The sequence below is a fragment of the Bidens hawaiensis genome, unplaced genomic scaffold (assembly GCF_021521415.1).
Source record: "Bidens hawaiensis isolate Kalapana, Puna unplaced genomic scaffold, B.hawaiensis_p1.1 tig00045529_1, whole genome shotgun sequence".
NCBI lineage: Eukaryota > Viridiplantae > Streptophyta > Magnoliopsida > Asterales > Asteraceae > Bidens > Bidens hawaiensis.
The window spans coordinates 74,085-93,331 of record NW_027498116.1 but is presented as its reverse complement, the minus strand read 5'-3'; the positions used below and the strand labels follow the sequence as shown (position 1 = coordinate 93,331).

The 19,247-nt window shown below is 35.8% G+C and overlaps 3 protein-coding genes and 2 non-coding genes across 6 annotated transcripts; 4 read left to right on the top strand and 1 right to left on the bottom strand.

Annotated features, from left to right (window-relative positions):
• The first annotated feature begins 5,578 nt into the window (after positions 1-5,578).
• LOC143595780 (pre-rRNA-processing protein ESF2-like) lies at positions 5,579-7,115 on the top strand. Its single transcript, XM_077074717.1, has 7 exons — positions 5,579-5,833; positions 5,982-6,045; positions 6,139-6,206; positions 6,282-6,371; positions 6,460-6,590; positions 6,682-6,831; positions 6,916-7,115. Exons 1-7 carry the CDS (start codon positions 5,590-5,592, stop codon positions 6,931-6,933), a joined length of 765 nt encoding a protein of 254 aa, XP_076930832.1. The 5' UTR covers positions 5,579-5,589; the 3' UTR covers positions 6,934-7,115.
• Positions 7,116-7,941: 826 nt separating this feature from the next.
• Positions 7,942-14,087, top strand: LOC143595781 (putative N-acetyl-gamma-glutamyl-phosphate reductase, chloroplastic). The gene is made up of 13 exons (XM_077074718.1): positions 7,942-7,968; positions 9,047-9,111; positions 9,505-9,627; positions 9,710-9,817; positions 11,370-11,456; positions 11,521-11,571; positions 11,652-11,843; positions 11,929-11,989; positions 13,016-13,096; positions 13,333-13,412; positions 13,491-13,580; positions 13,747-13,875; positions 13,963-14,087. The coding sequence occupies exons 2-13, from the start codon at positions 9,049-9,051 to the stop codon at positions 14,068-14,070; spliced, it is 1,173 nt and encodes a 390-aa protein (XP_076930833.1). The 5' UTR covers positions 7,942-7,968; positions 9,047-9,048; the 3' UTR covers positions 14,071-14,087.
• Positions 14,088-14,944: 857 nt separating this feature from the next.
• Positions 14,945-15,016, top strand: TRNAW-CCA (transfer RNA tryptophan (anticodon CCA)). Its single transcript has one exon. It is a non-coding gene; the product is annotated as a tRNA-Trp (tRNA).
• A 1,142-nt stretch (positions 15,017-16,158) lies between these two features.
• LOC143595796 (U6 spliceosomal RNA) lies at positions 16,159-16,261 on the top strand. The gene has a single exon (XR_013146588.1). It is a non-coding gene; the product is annotated as a U6 spliceosomal RNA (small nuclear RNA).
• A 1,860-nt stretch (positions 16,262-18,121) lies between these two features.
• On the bottom strand, positions 18,122-18,812 carry LOC143595779 (uncharacterized protein ycf20-like). Of its 2 annotated transcripts, none has more exons than XM_077074716.1 (2): positions 18,608-18,812; positions 18,122-18,524 (listed from the first exon to the last, which is right to left on the bottom strand). In XM_077074716.1, the coding sequence occupies exons 1-2, from the start codon at positions 18,799-18,801 to the stop codon at positions 18,122-18,124; spliced, it is 597 nt and encodes a 198-aa protein (XP_076930831.1). In that variant the 5' UTR covers positions 18,802-18,812. The 2 variants fall into 2 exon arrangements, with proteins under 2 accessions (XP_076930831.1, XP_076930830.1); XM_077074715.1 differs by having other exon boundaries at positions 18,656-18,812.
• Between the last annotated feature and the right edge of the window lie 435 nt (positions 18,813-19,247).

The following is a 19,247-nucleotide window of genomic DNA, read 5'->3' as shown; positions in this document are numbered from 1 at the left end:
TTTCATACACACATAATTGCATATACTTTCATTCTTACCTTCATACTTTCTTTACATACATAGTCATACGTTTTAAAAAGCCTTTCGCCCTATAACCTCACAGATATTATAAGGGTCTGGTCCCTAACATCACAGATATTATAAGGGTCTGGTCCCTAACATCACAGATATTATAAGGGTCTGGTCCCTCTTTCCTCGAATATTAGTAGGGTTCGGTTCCCTAGTTCTCGAATATTAGTAGGGTTCGATTCCCTCTTCGTTACCATACAACCATACATCATACCTCGAGTATTATTAGGGCCCGGTACCCTCTTCGTAACCATACAACCATCCTTTCATTCTTTTATTAACTTTATCACATTCATACACATAAGCATACATATCATACTTACCTTATACTTAGCGTTACAACCTGACAGTACGTGCAATATCCGAAGATCGTTCGCGTACCGACAAGCAATCATTCATATCCATCACATATATCACATATGGCATACACTTATCACTTAGGATAAATGTATTAACAGCACATCGAGTATGCACACAGCCCCGAAAACATAACACATAAATGGGGCTAGAAACTCACCTGAACTCTGCCTCTTCCTCCGATAGTTGTAAATCCCTTCTTTAACTGAGCTCGGCTGACTGTATAAGTTACACGTATCAATACTCGCCTGATCTAATCTGGTGGCCTAGTATTAGCTTACTTTTACTTATCATTTATAATTTATTTTCTAATCGAACTCGACTTTAGGCGAAGTTAAGCCTTAGGCGAACTTAGCTTTAGGCGAAGTTAAGCCTTAGGCGAACTTAGCTTTAGGCGAAGTTAACCCTTAGGCGAACTTAGCTTTTAGGCGAAGTTGTCATCAGGCGAACTTAGCTTTTAGGCGAAGTTGTCATCAGGCGAACTTAGCTTGCAGGCGAAGTTCATCAGGCGAACTTAGCTTGCAGGCGAAGTTGTCGGCTGCAGCTACTGTTCGTCCTTAATCATATTCGTTTCTTAACCAAATAACTCGATTTAGGTATCCACGTAATCGTCTGACCAGCGCCTACAAACCCCAACCATCAAATCGGCCTCATCGATGTTTAAGGGGTGCGATTTAGGCATATAGGTTACTGGTTCTTTTAGGTTAACAATTAACCTATCAAATGCTAATCAATTCCAGTAATATTTGTTGTTTTAGGTTCATTTATAACAAACTAACACAGATCTATGATTTCCCAAATCAAACCGAACCTATGCGAACGATTTCTAACTATAAACGTACCTTGAACGAGTCGAACTACGAACCCGGTTAATCCTTGATGTTGTTTTGGTCCGTCACGACGTTCCAGCACCAACAAGCTCGGGTTTTCGCCTTCGGATCTTGGTTCGGGTTATAAGATGGTGTTGTGTGTGTTTTGGTGGTGTATGGAATATGTGAGAATGAGGATTAAATGGTGATTAATGGTATTTATATTTAGGGATCATAGGCTTAAGCCCATGGACTCTCCTTCCTTCTTTCATAACCCAAGTCCATAACCCATATCCATTACCCAACACTAGCCCGACCCATACCAACTCCTACTCTATTTATTTATTTCCCGATAACCCGAGTAAACTTTCCCTCTATTATTAAGTAATACAATTAATATTATTTTGGAAATTTCGGGATGTTACAAGTCTTCCCTCCTTAAAGAGGTTTCGTCCCCGAAACCTAACTTATTCCCTATAAAAGGAAAACTTCTTATATTTACACACTTTAGTGAATCGCCTTTGCTTTCTGAGTTATCCTTCTTACTCCCGACTTTGCAGCCATCGAATGGTGGTCATGTGTTTTAGCTATTTAAGGTAGCTTGTCCATGAGGCTCTCGATGTCTCAAGTCTCGTCTCGTCTTTCCAAGGGCTTCCTTTGATGCTTTTGTGACAATTTGGCAACTCTCTTAGCATATCTGACTACAAGCTCCAAGCATGACTTCTTCATTACTTTTTGCAGTTGGAGTCATGTTGTTTTCGTATATCGCTCTGCCTCAGATTCTTCTCGTGTCCGCCTCTTTTGTAACAGTCATCTATCTTATCTCTAAGGAAACACAAATGTTATCACTCTAGGAATTATTTAGCACGTGATTCGTAAGGTAAGTAGTTAATGACGTTGATCAAGTGTAATTAACTATTTGCGTAATCCAGCTAAAATATAGGGTTTATCATCGCTATTTCAATTAAAACAAGGGGAAAAAATAAATAAACTTGAAAGATCGCTATTCTTCACGTTATTAAGCGCTAAATATGAGATAGCGATGAAATCCTGCTACGGTACATAGCGCGCTATAGCGAGCGCTATCATCGTTATTGACAACTATGATATATATGTATGTATGTGTGTGTGTGTGTGTGTGTGTGTATATATATATATTGGGGCGCACAAGGGGCTTTAAACAACAATGGGACGTTATGGAGCAGGGCTTCGAAGCCCCATTTCTTACTTGGCGTTGACATGACGATGACAAGCCCCTCCATAGTGAACAACCTAAAGAAACCAGTCCATAATTTGTAATACTTTGCATGTTTTTTTTAAGTTAAGTGTTTCATACTTTTGGCTTGTTTAGTTATGCATTTCTAGTACTGTTTTTGAACTCATTGCAATTGGATATTTGACATTTAAAAAACATGTCATTTTAGTACTTTTTTCTAACTCCGGTCTATTTTGTTTGTTAAGTCAGGGGAATTGGTAATTTCGTTTATTTTATTTATTTTTTCTTTTGAGTTAAGTACCATTTTCATACATGTGGTTTGTTCAATTATGCAGTTTTAGTATCTTTATTGAATATATTGCAACTAGACACCTTGATTAGTTTTGGATACATAAACAAACCAAAAAAAGACATTACATATCACATATTACAATTAAAAGGTCATCTCTAACCCTAAAGGAACATATCATTACCTGCTCATTGATCCTTCAAACCCTAACCATTGTTCATCTTTAAGTTCAATGAATTATGATATGGTGCTTTGCCCATATGGTTCGTCAACCATTGTTTGGCCATCTTGGACATCGTGTAACCCTGGTCAACATTTTTATTGTTGTGGTAGAAAGTTATGTTAAAACATTAATTTTGTTCACTTCTGAGCTAATTAATCGATGTTGGTTCTCCACTTCTGGCCTAATTGATGTTATATTGAAAGATGCGAAGTCGTGGGTTTGTTATTTGGTTTGATCCTCAGATGTGTCAAAGAGCTACTGTTATTGTACCTTACTTTTGAACAAAATTAACGCACGCGAAGAAAATGCAAGACTAAAAATTAACATTCACGATCAAAAGGCTAAAAATTATGTTATGCATTTCATGACTGTTTTTTTTATCTTCTATAATGTATTTTTGGGACCTTTTAATTCTAATATGTAATATGTAATGTCTTTTTTCGTTTGCTTATGTATCCAAAACTAATCCAGGTATGCAGTCGCAAGAAAGTCAAAAAAGGTATTAAAGTTGCGTAATCGAGCAAATCCCATGTATGAAAATGGAACTTAACTCAAAAGAATAAATAAATAAAACAAAATTACCAATTTACCTTTGATTTAACGGATAAAATAGACGAAGTTAGAAAAAAGTACTAAAATGACATATTTTTGAAATGTCAGGTATTTAGTTGCAATGAATTCAAAAACGGTATTAAAATTACACAAGTACGAAAATAACACATAACTCTTTCTTTTATTTTAGTATAGATTCTAATTAAATATTGTATTTTGGATTTTTATGACTAAGAAAAATCATTACTGTATAAAACATTCTTATTATTCACTCTTATATATATTTTTTCTTTTTATTAGACTACTAGCAAGACGCCAGAACCATCGACTATAAAAACACAAGAAAATCCAACAATGAACCTATTATCCATGCCGCTACCAAGTACATGCATCACACCTACAAATCAATTTACAACCGGAACCCACCCAAATCCTCCCACGATAACCCACTTCGCGTCGATCTACTCTTAATCCATAGAAAGCCAAGAACTTTTATTTCTTCAATCAAGCTTTGAAGACGGACCGGTTTCCGTTGATGGACTAATGCATTCCTTTACTTTCAAAAACACCATAACGTTATCAGACAAACCGCATATAACTCTTTCACCTTATCTTTAGAAATACATTGCCTGTTTGAAACAGTGAGAAATAATTTTAATTTAGATGTAGAAAATTATTTTTTGTAGAAAGTAAATATCATAGGAAAAAAATTAAATAAAAATATAAAAACATTAAATATCAACCCTTTTATAATATGTCGTGTTTGGACTAAACCTGGTGTTTGGTCGCATCATCTGCCTTTACCGGCGGCGGTTTTTTGTTCGAGCTTCGAAATCTGTAAGCAAATTAGGGTTTTTTCGTTTTCTGATTTCAACTATAATAACTCAATAGTTATCTGCTTTCAATTGCTGTTGAATTGATCATTCTTTACAGTGTAGAATTAGTCTCTGTTATCATTGGCATATTAACAAACACTTGGTGTGCATCCTTATATAAGTATAATATTTGCTTAAAGGTCAAACCCAGAATAGACAAGCAATTAGGAGTAGGGGTGTGCAAACAGGTCTTACTCGCAATACCCGGGCCTGCTCGGTTTGGGTCTTACGCAGTTTATGCTCGGAGCAAATGGGTTTTACCCGACCAGACCCGGTTAATGGTATTTGGAGGACCCGAGAACCGACCCTATTCGGTTCTTAGTTATTGCGGGGTCTTACCTGGTTTATGCTCACTCCTAATTAGGGATGAGCAAAAATCAAGCCATAACCGAAAACCAAAATTAATCATAACCGACAAAACCAATTGGTTAGCTAAGTGGATATGATTAACCGGCCATCCAGTTGTGGTTACAGTTAATGTGTCTTCGTTAACCAACTTTAAGTGAAATCGAATCAAGCCTTATATGTTTATGTTTTTCCAAATTTTATACCTCAATTTCCAATTTTTTATACCTCAATTCAAGCTTCCAACATTTAAAATCATGCTGCAACTGTCTATGACCGAGCTTGGAAACCAACATATTTCATCTTTGAAACTTTATACTTGCGCTTGGAACACCATAATAGAACCATTTTTGAACGGAACAATGGAAAAGAATAATAAGGATATACATTGGGGAATTAACTGAACTTAACCGAAACCGACGGCTAACTGACCGATAGTTAAACGACCATTCAGTTATGGTTATGGTTAAGCCCCCATAACCAAACCGACTTTGCACGGCCCTATAAGCAATAGACAACCAGTTGTCATATTTCAAAAAATAAAAATACCAATTAATTATGGTAAATACTTCACTATGTTAGTATGTTAGTCTACTAGCTTGGCGCCTTCGTCTATATAACTACATGATAAGTTGCTGTGTATTTGGTTTGATAACGCCTAAAGGAAAACAAAGACCCAACATCACCTGCTTATACCTCTTCTATGCATAATTGTTTGCAACAAGTTTTATGATATTTTTAATGGATTTTTGATACCTATATGGCTATATGTGCATTTTTTTGTAAGTATGCTTTTGCCTCTTGTTACTTTCTGAATTTTGACCGAATTGTTCCAGCGTTTTCAGTTTTAAAGAATGGCTGAGGAAGAACAAACCAAAATAGATGACTCCACAACGGAACTACCCGATGCAGAATTAGACGATGTTAAGGCGGAACGGAAAAAGAGGAGGAAGGAACGTTTGTTGAAGGAAGCTGCTAAGGCTAATAAGCGTGGTGTATGCTACTTGAGCCGAATTCCTCCACGGATGGATCCGTTAAAGCTTCGTCAAATTCTTTCTCAATATGGAGAAATCGAGAGAATTTACCTCACACCGGAAGGTTACTATTTTTTTTTTTTACTTTTTCTACTTTTAATCTTATCTTTGTTTTAGTTGACAAATGCACTTCATTGAAAAAGATCTCCTTGCAGAATAATTTGTTATTATGTTTACTATGTATTTCATACTCATATACAATCTTTCTACAGATCCTACAGCTCATGTACACCGTAAAAAAGCAGGTGGCTTTCGTGGACAAGGGTTCACCGAAGGGTAAGTTTTTGTTTGACAAATAGCTGAAGGGAAATATGTTGGATGATCAGGTACTCTGAATGAATAAGAGTGATTATTTTATTCTTCTTGTAGATGGGTTGAATTTACAAACAAGAGTGTTGCTAAAAGGGTTGCTTCGATGTTGAATGGTGAACAAATAGGTATGTATGCAAGCAAAAATATATTTATAAAGGTAGATTGCTACTTATCTGATGTGGCGTTGATTGCGTGTTTAGGCGGGAAGAAGAAGTCATCATTCTATTATGACCTTTGGAACATTAAATACTTAAGTAAATTCAAATGGGATCATCTCACTGAAGAGATTGGTATAAACTTTTGATGTCCTTAAACATATTCTTAATGACTCAAATCTTGCAAAAATCTGTAATGTTAACTCAACTGCTTGTAATGCAGCGTATAAGAATGCAACAAGAGAGCAAAAACTAGCACTGGAACTGTCGGCAGCTAAAAAGGAGCGGGATTTCTATCTTGCAAAAGTTGATCAGTCTCGTGCTTTAAGTTCCATAGACGAACGGCTAAAGAAGGTATACTTGAACTTATATGTTACACAAGTCTAGCGCAGATTAACGTTATGCAAAAAGTATGATAATCATGTTAATTACTTGGCTTGTGCAGAAACGTAAAATCCAACAAGAAAATGGTACGACTTCAGAGATCGAAGATAATCAGCAAGCAGCCAAAGTGATTCGCCAGTTCCCTCAGAATAAACCAGTCAAAGATGGTGCTGAAAAGCAAAAGCGGCTATCCAAGGACCTGTTGGCTGGGGTGAGTATTTTATTTATTTATTTTTGTTGACCGGAACTTTATTTGCAATAATATGAAGCATGTTGGTTACTTGTGTACATGTAGGTTTTTGGAGGTTCTTAATGAAGTTACTTGCCAGTGGTTGAAGTTGTGATTGTTCCTGCTGAATGCAAACCAGTTTTGTAGTGCTCAAAAAACAGAAGAATCATGTGCAGTAGACTTGCTTAATATATGAGTTGTGTGGTGTTTTTTATGGATATTACAAACAAGATGCTATATTTTAATTCCCTTTTTTATTCCAAATTAACCTGGGAACAATTTTTTGTCCATCTCTGAGTATCATTTTTATTTCATCTCTATGTGACAATCATTACAAAATGGACTAGCAAAAGAAGGTATACAAGGCAAATTAAAGATATTTAAAGAATATGTTTTCAAATACATGTCTCTCTTCTATAATATATACAATAAATGAATAATCCTACAAACAACTCATCTACATTTAGCACACAATGTGCTATAAAACCTTTAAAAAAAATAATTTTGGGCCTAGCGGGGTGTCGGGACAGGGGCTGTCGACCACCCAGCCCCTCCCTAGGGTCGGCTCTGAATGAATTGAAATACCAGAATGAGAGTTTGCGCTAAAGATGAGCGGGTTGGTAAGTCAAAACGGCTCGCCTTCATTTATCTTTTCATATAGTACTTTTTCCTTTACGACAAACGAATTCTGTAAATGGAATACTGGCTAAATTCATCACATCAGGATGCATTCGTCTTTCAATCCAGGAAAAACCAAGGCCGATACCCGTGAACACTCGCCTGGAGGCACGGCATACTCGTCTAGTCTTCCATCATCACCCTGGTGTCTCTAAAACTAAACGCTGTAAGAATGTTTTAAGTTATTTTTGTGAAATAAATTAACCAGAAAAAATTGCATATTTATCCGGTCTAAAATTTTAATTACATATTTATTTTATTTTATTTTATTTTTTTAAAATAAAATTCTACCCTAACAAACAAATATCCCACATGATGGACAGACACAAATGACAAGACACTAACCACGAAACAATTGAATCTCCGACCTGTGACTGCTATTTGAAAGTGGCACCGGCTATTATCTGGGAGTGAGTCATTCAATTGCGAGTCAAATACAAAGTAAAGGTATAGTTTGGCTAAGCTTATTTAACTCCAAAAGTGCTTTTGGCAAATATGCTTATTTACTTAGGCCGTGGGGCAATTTTAGGGCGATTTTGGGGTGAAAGTCAATAATAATATTAACCATGATTTTGTGGGGTGTGGTGTAGTGTTGTAAAAATCGCTAGTCGGTAGTCGGGTGGGGACTAGCGATTAATCGGGATTAGTCGAGATTAATTGGATAGGACTTTAATGTATATTTTTCAGTTTTATATACACACACATTTTTATATGTAATTTTCAGTTTTATACATACACAAACATATTTTGGCTAGAAATTGGCCGGAATCAACCCCTAGTCTTTGCAGTAATCTCACTAGAAACCGTTGATTTTGGTCGGAATCTCGCTGGAACCGCTAATTTTGGTCGGAACTCGCCGAAAACCGCCGGTTTTGGCCGGATTTGACCGTTGACCGAATAATTAGCCGACTAGCCTATAATTAATCAATAAAGTGGGGACTAGCGATTAATCGGGGATTAATCGGTGCGTAGTCGGGATTTTTACAACACTGGTGTGGGGGCATGTTGCCGTTCAACTTAGAAAAATAATAATATTATATTATTATTGGGCGATTTTGGGCTACAAACCACTACACCCTAAAATGAAAATCGCCCCTAGTGACGTGGCGCCACATGCCGAATATTGCCCCCCCCCCCCTAAATAGCCCATCCACTGCACATGGTCTAAAGCTTTTTCAAAAATAGTTTTTAAGAATTTTTAAGAAAAGTTTTTGGATCAGCTTTTGTTTTGCGGTTGGAAAAACCAAAAGGTATATAAAGTGACCAAAAAGGACATTTTTATATATTTACTAGTTTTACAGATAATGAAATGGTGGGTATATTTGTAATTGCTTATTTGCTTTTTGAATAAAAGAAATCAAAATGGTAAATTTGCAATTTTTGAGATTAAGGATGGATGGGTAAATATGCATTTAAAATTTTGGTTGGGCTGGGTATATATGCATTTAAGGAGAGGTTTGTAGGGGGGAACTATGCCATTAACCTATATATTTATTTTTATTTTATTTTTTTTTCTAGAAAATGAATTCCATGGTTGCTCTGCGTTCGCTTTTTATGGATGGAGGTTGCTTCTCCGGGTTTCAGGTTCGTATCATACTATCATACAATAATTTTTCAGCTTTTTATAACTTCTTTTGATTTTTAATTGCTAGTTAGAATGCACATTTTTTACCAACCAATCACAATCGGTGTATACGTTTTCATGTTTTCGGTATGTGGCTTGAGATTAATGTATCATGTTTGAGCTTGGTTCGGGCATGGCTCGTTTAAAATATATCAATTTGTTAGTTTTTTAGTTATTTACATATATATATTTATAATTAAAATTTTATATTTTATGTTTATTTTAGCGAGCCAGTTTTAAGCTGCTCACCAGTGGCTAGGTTGGTTTATACTCTAGTTGTTGGATATAATGAAAAAGAGATTATTCAGTGTTCAGTTTCTTATGTCAAAAAGATATTTGGTATTGAATCATAGGATAAACCAAAAATGTTGAAATCTAGCAAAAGGCATGTCAGAGTGTTAGCTGTATCATCTCAGAAAGCTGATAAATCTATAAAAGTTGGTATTGTTGGAGCCAGCGGGTATACTGGTGTCGAGGTAAGTTATTATTTCACTGACCAACTAAACGTTTCATCATTTTTATTGCTAAATTTTTAACTACAATATTTTCGGTTTTCAGCTTATTAGATTCATTGCAAACCATCCCTACTTTAGCATTTCTCTGATGACTGCTGATAGAAAAGCCGGACAATCAATTGCTTCAGTATTTCCACACTTGATCACACAGGTAAGCGTTTGTTGCAAATATTTCACATAATGATATTTTAAGAGTGTGTTAGCTAGGGGCGTAGACAAGCCGAGCTCAAGCTCGACCCGTTTTGAGTTGTATTCAATCTCTGCAACTGAGTGGTTTTTTATCGATACCGAGTAAATACCCTTACGTTTATTTCAAAAGACAACAATTTTTAGCCAATCAAAAATATTTATGAAACTCAACCTGACCCAACCCGTTTTGACGTGTACTAAAATGACTCGTTTGGACTGGTTACTCAACCAACTTGATTGGCCGATTTTGCTACGTTTAAACAAAGTTACAAAAAACTATATTATGAAAAAAAGAGTTTCATACTTGAATAGAGGTACTGGTAAGACACCATCACTGGTCAGCAACAAGGGTGGTTGCCGCCAGTTAAATGTGGCTTTTAGCAGATTTGATAGTATGTGCATCATCAGGCACCAACCTATACCGCACTGAATAAAGGCCACCAGTCCACCACCTTCTTCAGCGTTCTACAACAAACGTATATATGATATACACATGAGAAAAAATAGTTTCATGTTTATAATAAATACATGTAGACTGAAAGAACTCGATTACCTTAGATGAATACTCTGAGTCTAAGCTACAGCCCCATATGTTGTTAACACAACATCAGTTTGAGCATATTTTGGCATCTTTTGGACGAATTTGCCCATAGTGGACATAAATAAACAAAGAATCTAAATTTAGAGCGGGTCAAAACAGTGTCGTTCTAGAGTTCGATTGAAAGTTCAAATCTGTTTCGTTGTTCAGCTTCATCAAAAACCTGTTCAGTCGAAATCAACCATCAAATTAGTCACAAGTCATAGCATAAGAAACATCAAATTCACCAATACGTTTAATCAAAAAGCATATACCGAATAAGGAATTGTGTTGAGATAGTAAGGATTTACCTAAGTTCGGCTCGATCGCAATCAGTAGATAGAACATAGGGGAGGGAGAGTATGAGAGGCCCGATTTAAATTTTGAATCTCTGAATCCCGCTTCATCTAATGTTGAGGAGGTTAAGAGTTCATCCAATAACCACTTGCACACTATGCTTAATTCATTGCAAGTCTCTTGATTTTTAACATTTTAACACTCTCTATCCGATATATATATATATATACACACACTTTTTTATATATAATTTAATATGTACTATGTAATTATTATCATATGTTTATTTCCAATAATATTTTTTATAAATATATTTGATAAAGTTTATATAAATAGAAAGCTCATTTATGCTCACGATCCAGCTTGAGCTATTATGTAATTATTATCATATGTTTATTTCTCATAATATTTATTTATAAATATATTAGATATTTATATAATTAGAAAGCTCATTAATGCTCACAATCCGGCTTGAGCTCGATTTTTAAATGAGCCATAATAAAAGCTCGAACTCGTGTATGTTAGGCCCGGCTCAATTCAAGTTTTTAAAAGGTCACGAGTGCCTCAACTTTTTTACACCCCTAGTATAACCATACGACGCATTGTTGATTTGTTGTTTGTATTGTTTATATGTTTGCAGGATTTGCCAGATTTGGTTGCTGTCAAGGATGCAGATTTTTCTAGTGTAGGTGCTGTTTTTTGTTGCTTGCCACATGGAACCACTCAGGTTTTTCTTTATTCTTATAATAAATACCATTTTTAATTGCACCATTCATAAGTTCTTATTACAGGAAATTATTAAAGGTCTTCCAACTAGTTTAAAGATTGTTGATCTTTCTGCGGTACGTTTGGCAAATAATGTGTTCCTCACTCTTCATCATTGTTTATTTTGGATATAATATATTATAAAAGATATTTGCAGGATTTCAGATTACGTGATATTAACGACTATGGTGAATGGTATGGTCAGCCTCACAAAGCATCAGAATTGCAGAAAGAGGCCGTTTATGGTCTAACAGAGATATACAGAAACAAGATTGAAAGCGCACGTCTTGTTGCAAATCCTGGATGTTATCCTACTACTATATTACTTCCTCTTGTTCCATTGCTCAAGGTTGCTTTATTCTTCGTGCTTTTTCCATTAAAAATATTTTCACACTAATAAATATAAATGATTATTATATTGTTTATGATGACAGGCTAGTCTTATTGAATTGAAAGATATTGTTATTGTCTCAAACTCCGGAGTTAGTGGAGCAGGTTACTTATCTCAACCCACCCTTCACACACACATAAATTAATTCTAGTTGGTATACATTTTATGTCTTAGCTAGTAATGTGCCCGCTTGTTGCGACGGAGTTTTATATCAACCGGAAATCATAAAAGTGAATATCGATACCAGTCCTGATATACCGACACCGGACCTATGTTGTTCACGCACATAAATTAATTCTAATTTGTGTATTTTTTTTGTCTAACTAGTAAACGTGCCCTCTTGTTGTGGCGGAGTTTTACATCGACCGGAAACTAGAGGTCTACAAAAAAAATGGTTTGGAAATGGTTAACCTGAAACCGAACCGAACCGATTCGTTTCTAAAATCGGTTTCTACCAAACCGGATCCCAAACCGAACAAAACCGCCGTTCGTATAACAGTTTGGGTACTTTACAATCAAACCGGTTTTTTTTAAACTGGTTTAAAACTGACACGAACCGGTCCGGATCAGTTTGGCTACTTCTATGCTTAAACCGGTGTCTAAACCAAACCGGTTTGACCCAAACCGGTTTGGAATATGCAAAAACCAAACCGGTTCGGTGTGTAAATAAACCAGTTTTGTACACCTCTACCGGAAACCATAAAAGTGAACATCGATACTAGTTCTGATATACCAACACAGGTACCTATGCTGTTCGGTTGGTATTGGTTCGGTTCGACACGGAATCGGTACAGTAACGGCATTCGGTATAGTTTGCGATACTAAAAAAGCTCCATTATTTAGAATACATTTGTGTTTTTAATACAATTTATATCGGAACATTGAGAAAAACAACCGCATTTTTTTCCTTTAAGTTAATGAACACAAGTTATATTAAATGAACGCAAATTATTATAAAAAAAAACTAAAAAAAGTAATTACTGAAGAATTAAATGGCTTGAGGATGTATATTGTGTATTGCATAAACTTAAATAAACACTTACTGGTATAGTTAAAAATGAAACGTGTCAAAAGTGATTAAATGCTTACAACGAGCCCATTTTCGTCCCTAATAAAGCTTATAAATGCAGGACGTAGTGCGAAAGAAGCAAATTTATACACGGAGGTATCAGAAGGCATACATTCTTATGGCATCACAAGGCATCGCCATGGTAGCATCACATACCTATGTTTCGTTGTATTTCTGTACCAATTATTATCATTATCATTATAAATATTTGTAAATAGATTGATTTCTTAGTCTCGCTTGGAAAACTGGACGGGTAGGCAAACGGGCCATAATGTTTGGGGCAATGCGGTTTCTAGGCAAAATAAGTTTGGCTCAAAAGTTTTGAACAAGTTGTAAGTTGAGAAGTTTTATAATATGATTGTTTTGACTTGGTTTCAGTACCTGAAATAGAACAAGAATTATCGGATGCTGTAAATTCAAAAGTAACCGTTAGCTTTACTCCTACCCTAATGCCGATGGTAAATCTTACTTCGCCATTCATATATAATTAATTTTTTTATTGGTTCTAACACTAAGTGTTTATTATCAACTTGCAGAGCCGAGGCATGCAATCGACTATAAATGTACAAATGGCTCCAGGGGTTTCAGTTGTGGATTTGAAGCAACAACTCCAGGGATTTTATGAGGTAACTTTTTACTAGTGTGTAAGTCAAATCGTGTCGAACCCACTTAAAACCAAACCGGCCGTGTTCGAGTCGACCTGTTTAAAAAAACGGGCTGTATCAGCCGACCCAAAACATTTTTTTTTATTTTTTTTTTGACTTCTAATACAACATTTTATTGTATTTGTAGAAGGAAGAGTTTGTAGTTGTGCTGCCACATGATCAAGCTCCACACACCAAATATGTTCAAGGTTCCAATGCTTGTCATATTAACGTATTCCCGGATCGCATCCCAGGGAGAGCAATAATTATATCCGTCGTATGTCCCATTATTCGAACAGTCTATTTTTTAATAAGTTTTATAAACTTGTTTACTATATGCTAATCTTGTAAACTTTGTTTGCAGATTGATAATCTTGTGAAGGGAGCTTCGGGTCAAGCTTTACAAAACCTCAACTTGATGATGGGAATTCCCGAAAACACCGGGCTCAGCTGCATGCCTTTATTTCCTTAGTCGTCGTCTTTTTTTTTAGACCATTCAGATCGATTCAGTTTTAAAAGATTTTTTACTATTGTTAATTATAACAATATGGAGAGTTGGAGAATCAACATTTGTTTTTGTTTGTTTTTATTAGTTTTATTATCTAAACAAAAAAGTTTATGGGTGTAAACGAACTGAGCCGGGTCAAGCTCGAGCTCGTCTAAGCTTGATACCGGCTCATTTAACTTAAGGGAGCCCAAACTCTTACAAAGACAAATATAATTAATTAAAGTGTAAACATACTGAGCCATCTATAAGTTACTTGAGATCAACTCACTAAAAGATTGAATTGATCATAACTTAAACAAGCTTGAACTTGAGTTCAAGATCTTGCTCAGGTTTATATTGGAACACTTTTGATAAATGAGCTTGCGGTTTACATATCGTGTTTCACTATGTTTGCAAGCTTAAACGAACCAACATGAGCTTAATATATATTATATGCACAACAGTTTTTTCTTTTTTTAATATATTAAATATCATTTTAAGTAATAACAGAAGGTTAACTCAAACTTATTAAATTAATAATATTCATTTTATTATTTAGAAATCTGAATTATAATGCATATTTATTTTTATAACTATAAACTTTTTTAACTTTGTCTTGATTCGGGCTTTTAACGAGTCGACATCGAGTAGAGGGCGAGTGACTCGGCTTGTTTACGCCCCTAATTTATCATTATCACGGGCCGACAATGAGATGAGATTTAGCTTAGATGAGCTCGTGCTCGACTTGACTCGAAAATGTTCACTGCAAATTCATATAGATGCTGCCCTTCAAAAAGCCAAAAATATAACTCTTCATTAATGATTTAAATAATTTGCGTCTAAGTTAATAAAACAACTTGGATCTGTGGCGCAATGGTAGCGCGTCTGACTCCAGATCAGAAGGTTGCGTGTTCGATTCACGTCAGGTTCAAATTATTTTTTTGTTTGTTTATAAAGTGGTGTATTTTTTTATTTTGTTTTCATTTGTTTTTTTTTTTAAATTTATAGAGCAAACTTTCTTGTCTTCTCGATCACTTTTATTCATTAAACTTTGCTAATTAACTAATCAACAAGCATTTAGGAAGCGTTTAAACGTTAAACCACTTACACGGGCAAGATTCTTGCTGGATGCCAAAATGTTGAAACATACAAAGAATTGAATGAAATAATCACAAACATTTGTGGGTTTGTTGCTGGTTCTTTCAGATTGTGCATACGGGGTAAGCAACAAACAGGGAAGTTCCTGTTTTGATCGAGATAATCGAGGGTTTTTATAATTTTATATAGAACGTAGGATGGTAAAAGATTGAGCTGTTTTTCTTCCATTTAACAGTGATTACAATATATAGTGATAAACCGGGTCCACGACTATATCAACTGCTATCTAATGGAATCATGTAAAATGTAGCTTGCTCAACAAATTACATATGGTTCCTAAAATTTAAATTTTATGGATTCGGACGTTAATTGTAATTATTTATGGTCCGAGACTTGGACCACGTGATATGTTACTCTTAAGGATTTTTCTATTTTTTTAAAAAGAAATGTCATTGCAAGTTTATTCGGGTGGTCAAGTGGTTTGGCACTAAGGATACCATTGGATCAGTGCTATGATCATTTAGGAGAGATTGTTGGCACCAAACTAACGACGTTCAAAAAATTTTTAAGGATATGTTGATCATTCATCCTTCATTCATTAATTTAGGGAAAAAAAGATCTCAAATCTCCAAAAGAGAAAGCAAGCAAGCTCTAATGGAGTCGGGACCATGTAGCACGGGATGAAATTGATACGGTACCCAGAGGGAACACCGCCCCACCCCCACCGTTATCGATGGAATTTCAAGATCGGTGGTGATCTCATGATGGTCTTCCCAAATGTTGAGCTGATAAAAACAATTTAAAAAAAATCATGAAATGCTTTGTTAAAATGTTTACGAGGAAAAATAAAGTAAAGAGAATAATTAAAATAGTCAATTAGTTAAAGCAACGAGATATGTCAAATCAACTCGTCCCACATCGGCCAGAAACAAAGCCTACGCCTAGTTTATATAGCGTTCCTTGGAGCAAATGTATGTCCCTTCGGGGACATCCGATAAAATTGGAACGATACAGAGAAGATTAGCATGGCCCTTGCGCAAGGATGACACGCACAAATCGAGAAATGGTCCAAATTTTTTCTTCCCCTTTGCGGTTCGGTTAACCAGCAACATTTGGCTAAACTTTTTACTTAAAAATACATGAAAATTACGCATGCATACATAAAGACACCAGAGATTGAAGGTAATCTGCAGGCAGTCAAAGTGATTCGCCAGTTCCCTCATAAACAACCAGTCGAAGATGGTGCTGAAAAGCGAAAGCTGCTATCCAAGGACCTTTTGGCCGGGGTTAGTATTTATATGTTTAATTAGAAAGTAGTGTTTACATCGATACAGAAGGTAAACGGGGAACAAGCTGTGCCGCTAGCCCAGCCTGTTGACTTTGGACTTTATTTTCTATAATATGAAGGCACAAGTGCAGAAGATGGAGGTAGCAGAAATGAGAATGCTACGTTGGATGTGTGGGCACACAAGGCTAGACAGAATAAGAAACGTTGTGCTTCGCGAGAGATTAGGGGTGGCGAACATAGCAGACAAGATAAGAGAGTGGAGATTGAGATGGTTTGGACATGTAAAGAGAAGACAGACGACGAATCCTGTTAGATCCGTAGAAAACATTACTATAGAGGGGAGGAGGGGTAGAGGACGACCGAAATTGACTTGGGATGAGAGGATTAGGCATGATTTGATAGACCTAAACCTCTCCGAGGACATGGTTGAGGATAGGAATTCGTGGAGAAGTAGAATTAAAGTTAAGGATTTTTAGAGAGAATTGAATACCTTAGGGCTTAGACTTAACTTATTTAGGTCACATACCATAATGGTATTTCCCTTACATATTTTATTATTATTATTATTAGCTTTTATATTGCGGTTAAACTGTGACCTTTTTATTAATATTATTATAATTAGTAGTAGTTTTTTATATAACTGTTAAACTTTGATTACCTTTTTTTGCTTCATACACATGTTCTTAGAGCCGAGGGTCTCTCTGGAAGCCACCTCTTTATTCCTTTGGATAGAGGTACGGTGTGCCTACATCCCACCCTCCCCAGACCCTACCTATACCTCTGCTGTCGGTGGGATTTTACTGGGTATGATTGATTGATTGATTGATATGTTGGTTAACACTAGTGCATATGTTGTTCCATGTAGGTATTTGGAGGTTCTTGATTAAGCTACTTGCCAATGGATTGAAGTTGTGATTGTTCATATTGAATGCAAACCAGTTATGTAGTGATCAAAAACAGAGTCATGTGCAGTAGACTTGGTTTATATATGACTTATATGAGCTGTGGATGTTGTAAACAAGATGCTATGTTTAAATATCCTTTCTGATAAAACAAAAGGCATATCCTTTCTTATATGTCCTTAGAATGATATAAAATGACAAAAATGCTCTCATGTGCGAAGCACATTACTGGACTAAATAGAAAGTTCTAAGTTCTAACGCTAATTAGTGGAAAGGACGAAACCTGTAGACAAATTTAATCATAAAGGCCACCCTTTGTAAATACATAAAAACATAAAGAATGAAAAATGCAATTTACTCTTTAACGATAGTTAAAACAAGTATGTTTTGCATTTCAAATACATGTTTCTCTGCTGTAATATATACAAAAAAGTCATCTGTTAATTAAACAATATGCAACATCACCTTTGAAGTTAAATATTTTCTACTAATCACATGAACCCAAAGATTAATTGCCATACAACTTCATCATGTCGTTTCTGCCCGTCAGCTCGAGTTGAAATATCAATAAGCGGGTTAGACCCAACCCGCAAGATTTCTTGAGCCACAAAATTTCCGCTTCAAAAGAATCAACTTTAATCGCATTTAACAACTCCCGTCAAAATTACAGGAATGTAGGATCCAAAATGTAATCTTGGAGAGCCGAAATGAGTTAAATTTTGATGGTTTCTTGAGCAACAAGGCCTCTTTAATACTTGAAGGAATCCAGAAAAAGACCCATAGTAAGGCCACTTTTCCAATAATTAAACATGGTGATCAACTTCCTTACCTTATTGACTAAAGGAACCGAACCCGTGTACATAAGGGCCCCGATCCCCTCCACCACAGCCACAGCCAACGCAGCCGACAGAATATCCCAATCACCCGTTTGCCCTATAACTGTTGCAAACGCCGTTGAACAATAAAAACCAGTCAAGAAAAACAGCAGTTTCATTGGAAGATCTTTTCTTAGCTCTTTAATTCTTGCATTTAGTTTATTCTGAAATGCCTGTATTGCCCTTATAAGTCGAGTCCCGTTGCTGTTATTATTTGAGGACGAGGGATTAAAACCACCGCCATCTGCGCTGCTTCTTATATGCCACATCATCCTCCTATGCAGCAAAACAATCAACAATCAATAATCAAAATGCAACATTTAGATATCGTCTATTCGTTAAAGCAGAAGTTTACTCACTTTGAATCCTTGAGGAAAAAAGGTTGTGTCAAATGGAAGATCCAAAACCGAGCATATAATGTTTTCTGGAGTGAATATGAAGTTCTTAGAAGGTCAGAAGAAGACGTGACAGACGAGACGTTTGATCTCAAATATCCAATGCTATAAAGGTTGTTAGGGTAGCCAGGTGATGGCATTAGAGATATTGGCACCATGCAGGAACCTGCAATTTTTAATACGATTTTAAAGAATAATGTTGTACAAAGTATTTACATTTTCTCAATGCTTGTAGTGCTTGGATGTTAACATTTTATAAGTTCAAATTTTTTTGTTCTGCAGACTCTGCAGTTAAAAAGTTCACATAATAAACAAGAAAATCTTCCACCAAATCAAGTGTTTTCTTTTGGTACTTGTACTACATGATCCCGTGACAGATAAGGTTGTAATCAAGCCGAGCCAAGGCGAGCGCGAGCTCGTACTTAAAAGAGCTGGCTGGAGATCGGCTCGCTTACTTTATTGAGCTGAAAAATCGAGGTCAAGCTCGGCTTATTTAAAGCTCGAGCCAAGCTCATTAATTTGAAAAAATTTTTAAAAACATTTTTAAACAAGTAAAACTTCCACAAAATCAAGTCTTTTCTTTTGGTACATATACTACACGATC

Coding starts and splice junctions, on each gene's coding strand:
- LOC143595779 (XM_077074716.1), bottom strand. CDS start 18,801: ATGGTGCCAATATCTCTAATGCCATCACCTGGCTACCCTAACAACCTT. Junction 18,525..18,607: donor TTTTTCCTCAAGGATTCAAA/GTGAGTAAACTT, acceptor TTTGCTGCATAG/GAGGATGATGTGGCATATAA.
- LOC143595780 (XM_077074717.1), top strand. CDS start 5,590: ATGGCTGAGGAAGAACAAACCAAAATAGATGACTCCACAACGGAACTA. Junction 6,046..6,138: donor GGACAAGGGTTCACCGAAGG/GTAAGTTTTTGT, acceptor TTCTTCTTGTAG/ATGGGTTGAATTTACAAACA. Junction 6,207..6,281: donor GTTGAATGGTGAACAAATAG/GTATGTATGCAA, acceptor TTGCGTGTTTAG/GCGGGAAGAAGAAGTCATCA.
- LOC143595781 (XM_077074718.1), top strand. CDS start 9,049: ATGAATTCCATGGTTGCTCTGCGTTCGCTTTTTATGGATGGAGGTTGC. Junction 11,457..11,520: donor TGCCACATGGAACCACTCAG/GTTTTTCTTTAT, acceptor TTCTTATTACAG/GAAATTATTAAAGGTCTTCC. Junction 11,572..11,651: donor AGATTGTTGATCTTTCTGCG/GTACGTTTGGCA, acceptor AGATATTTGCAG/GATTTCAGATTACGTGATAT.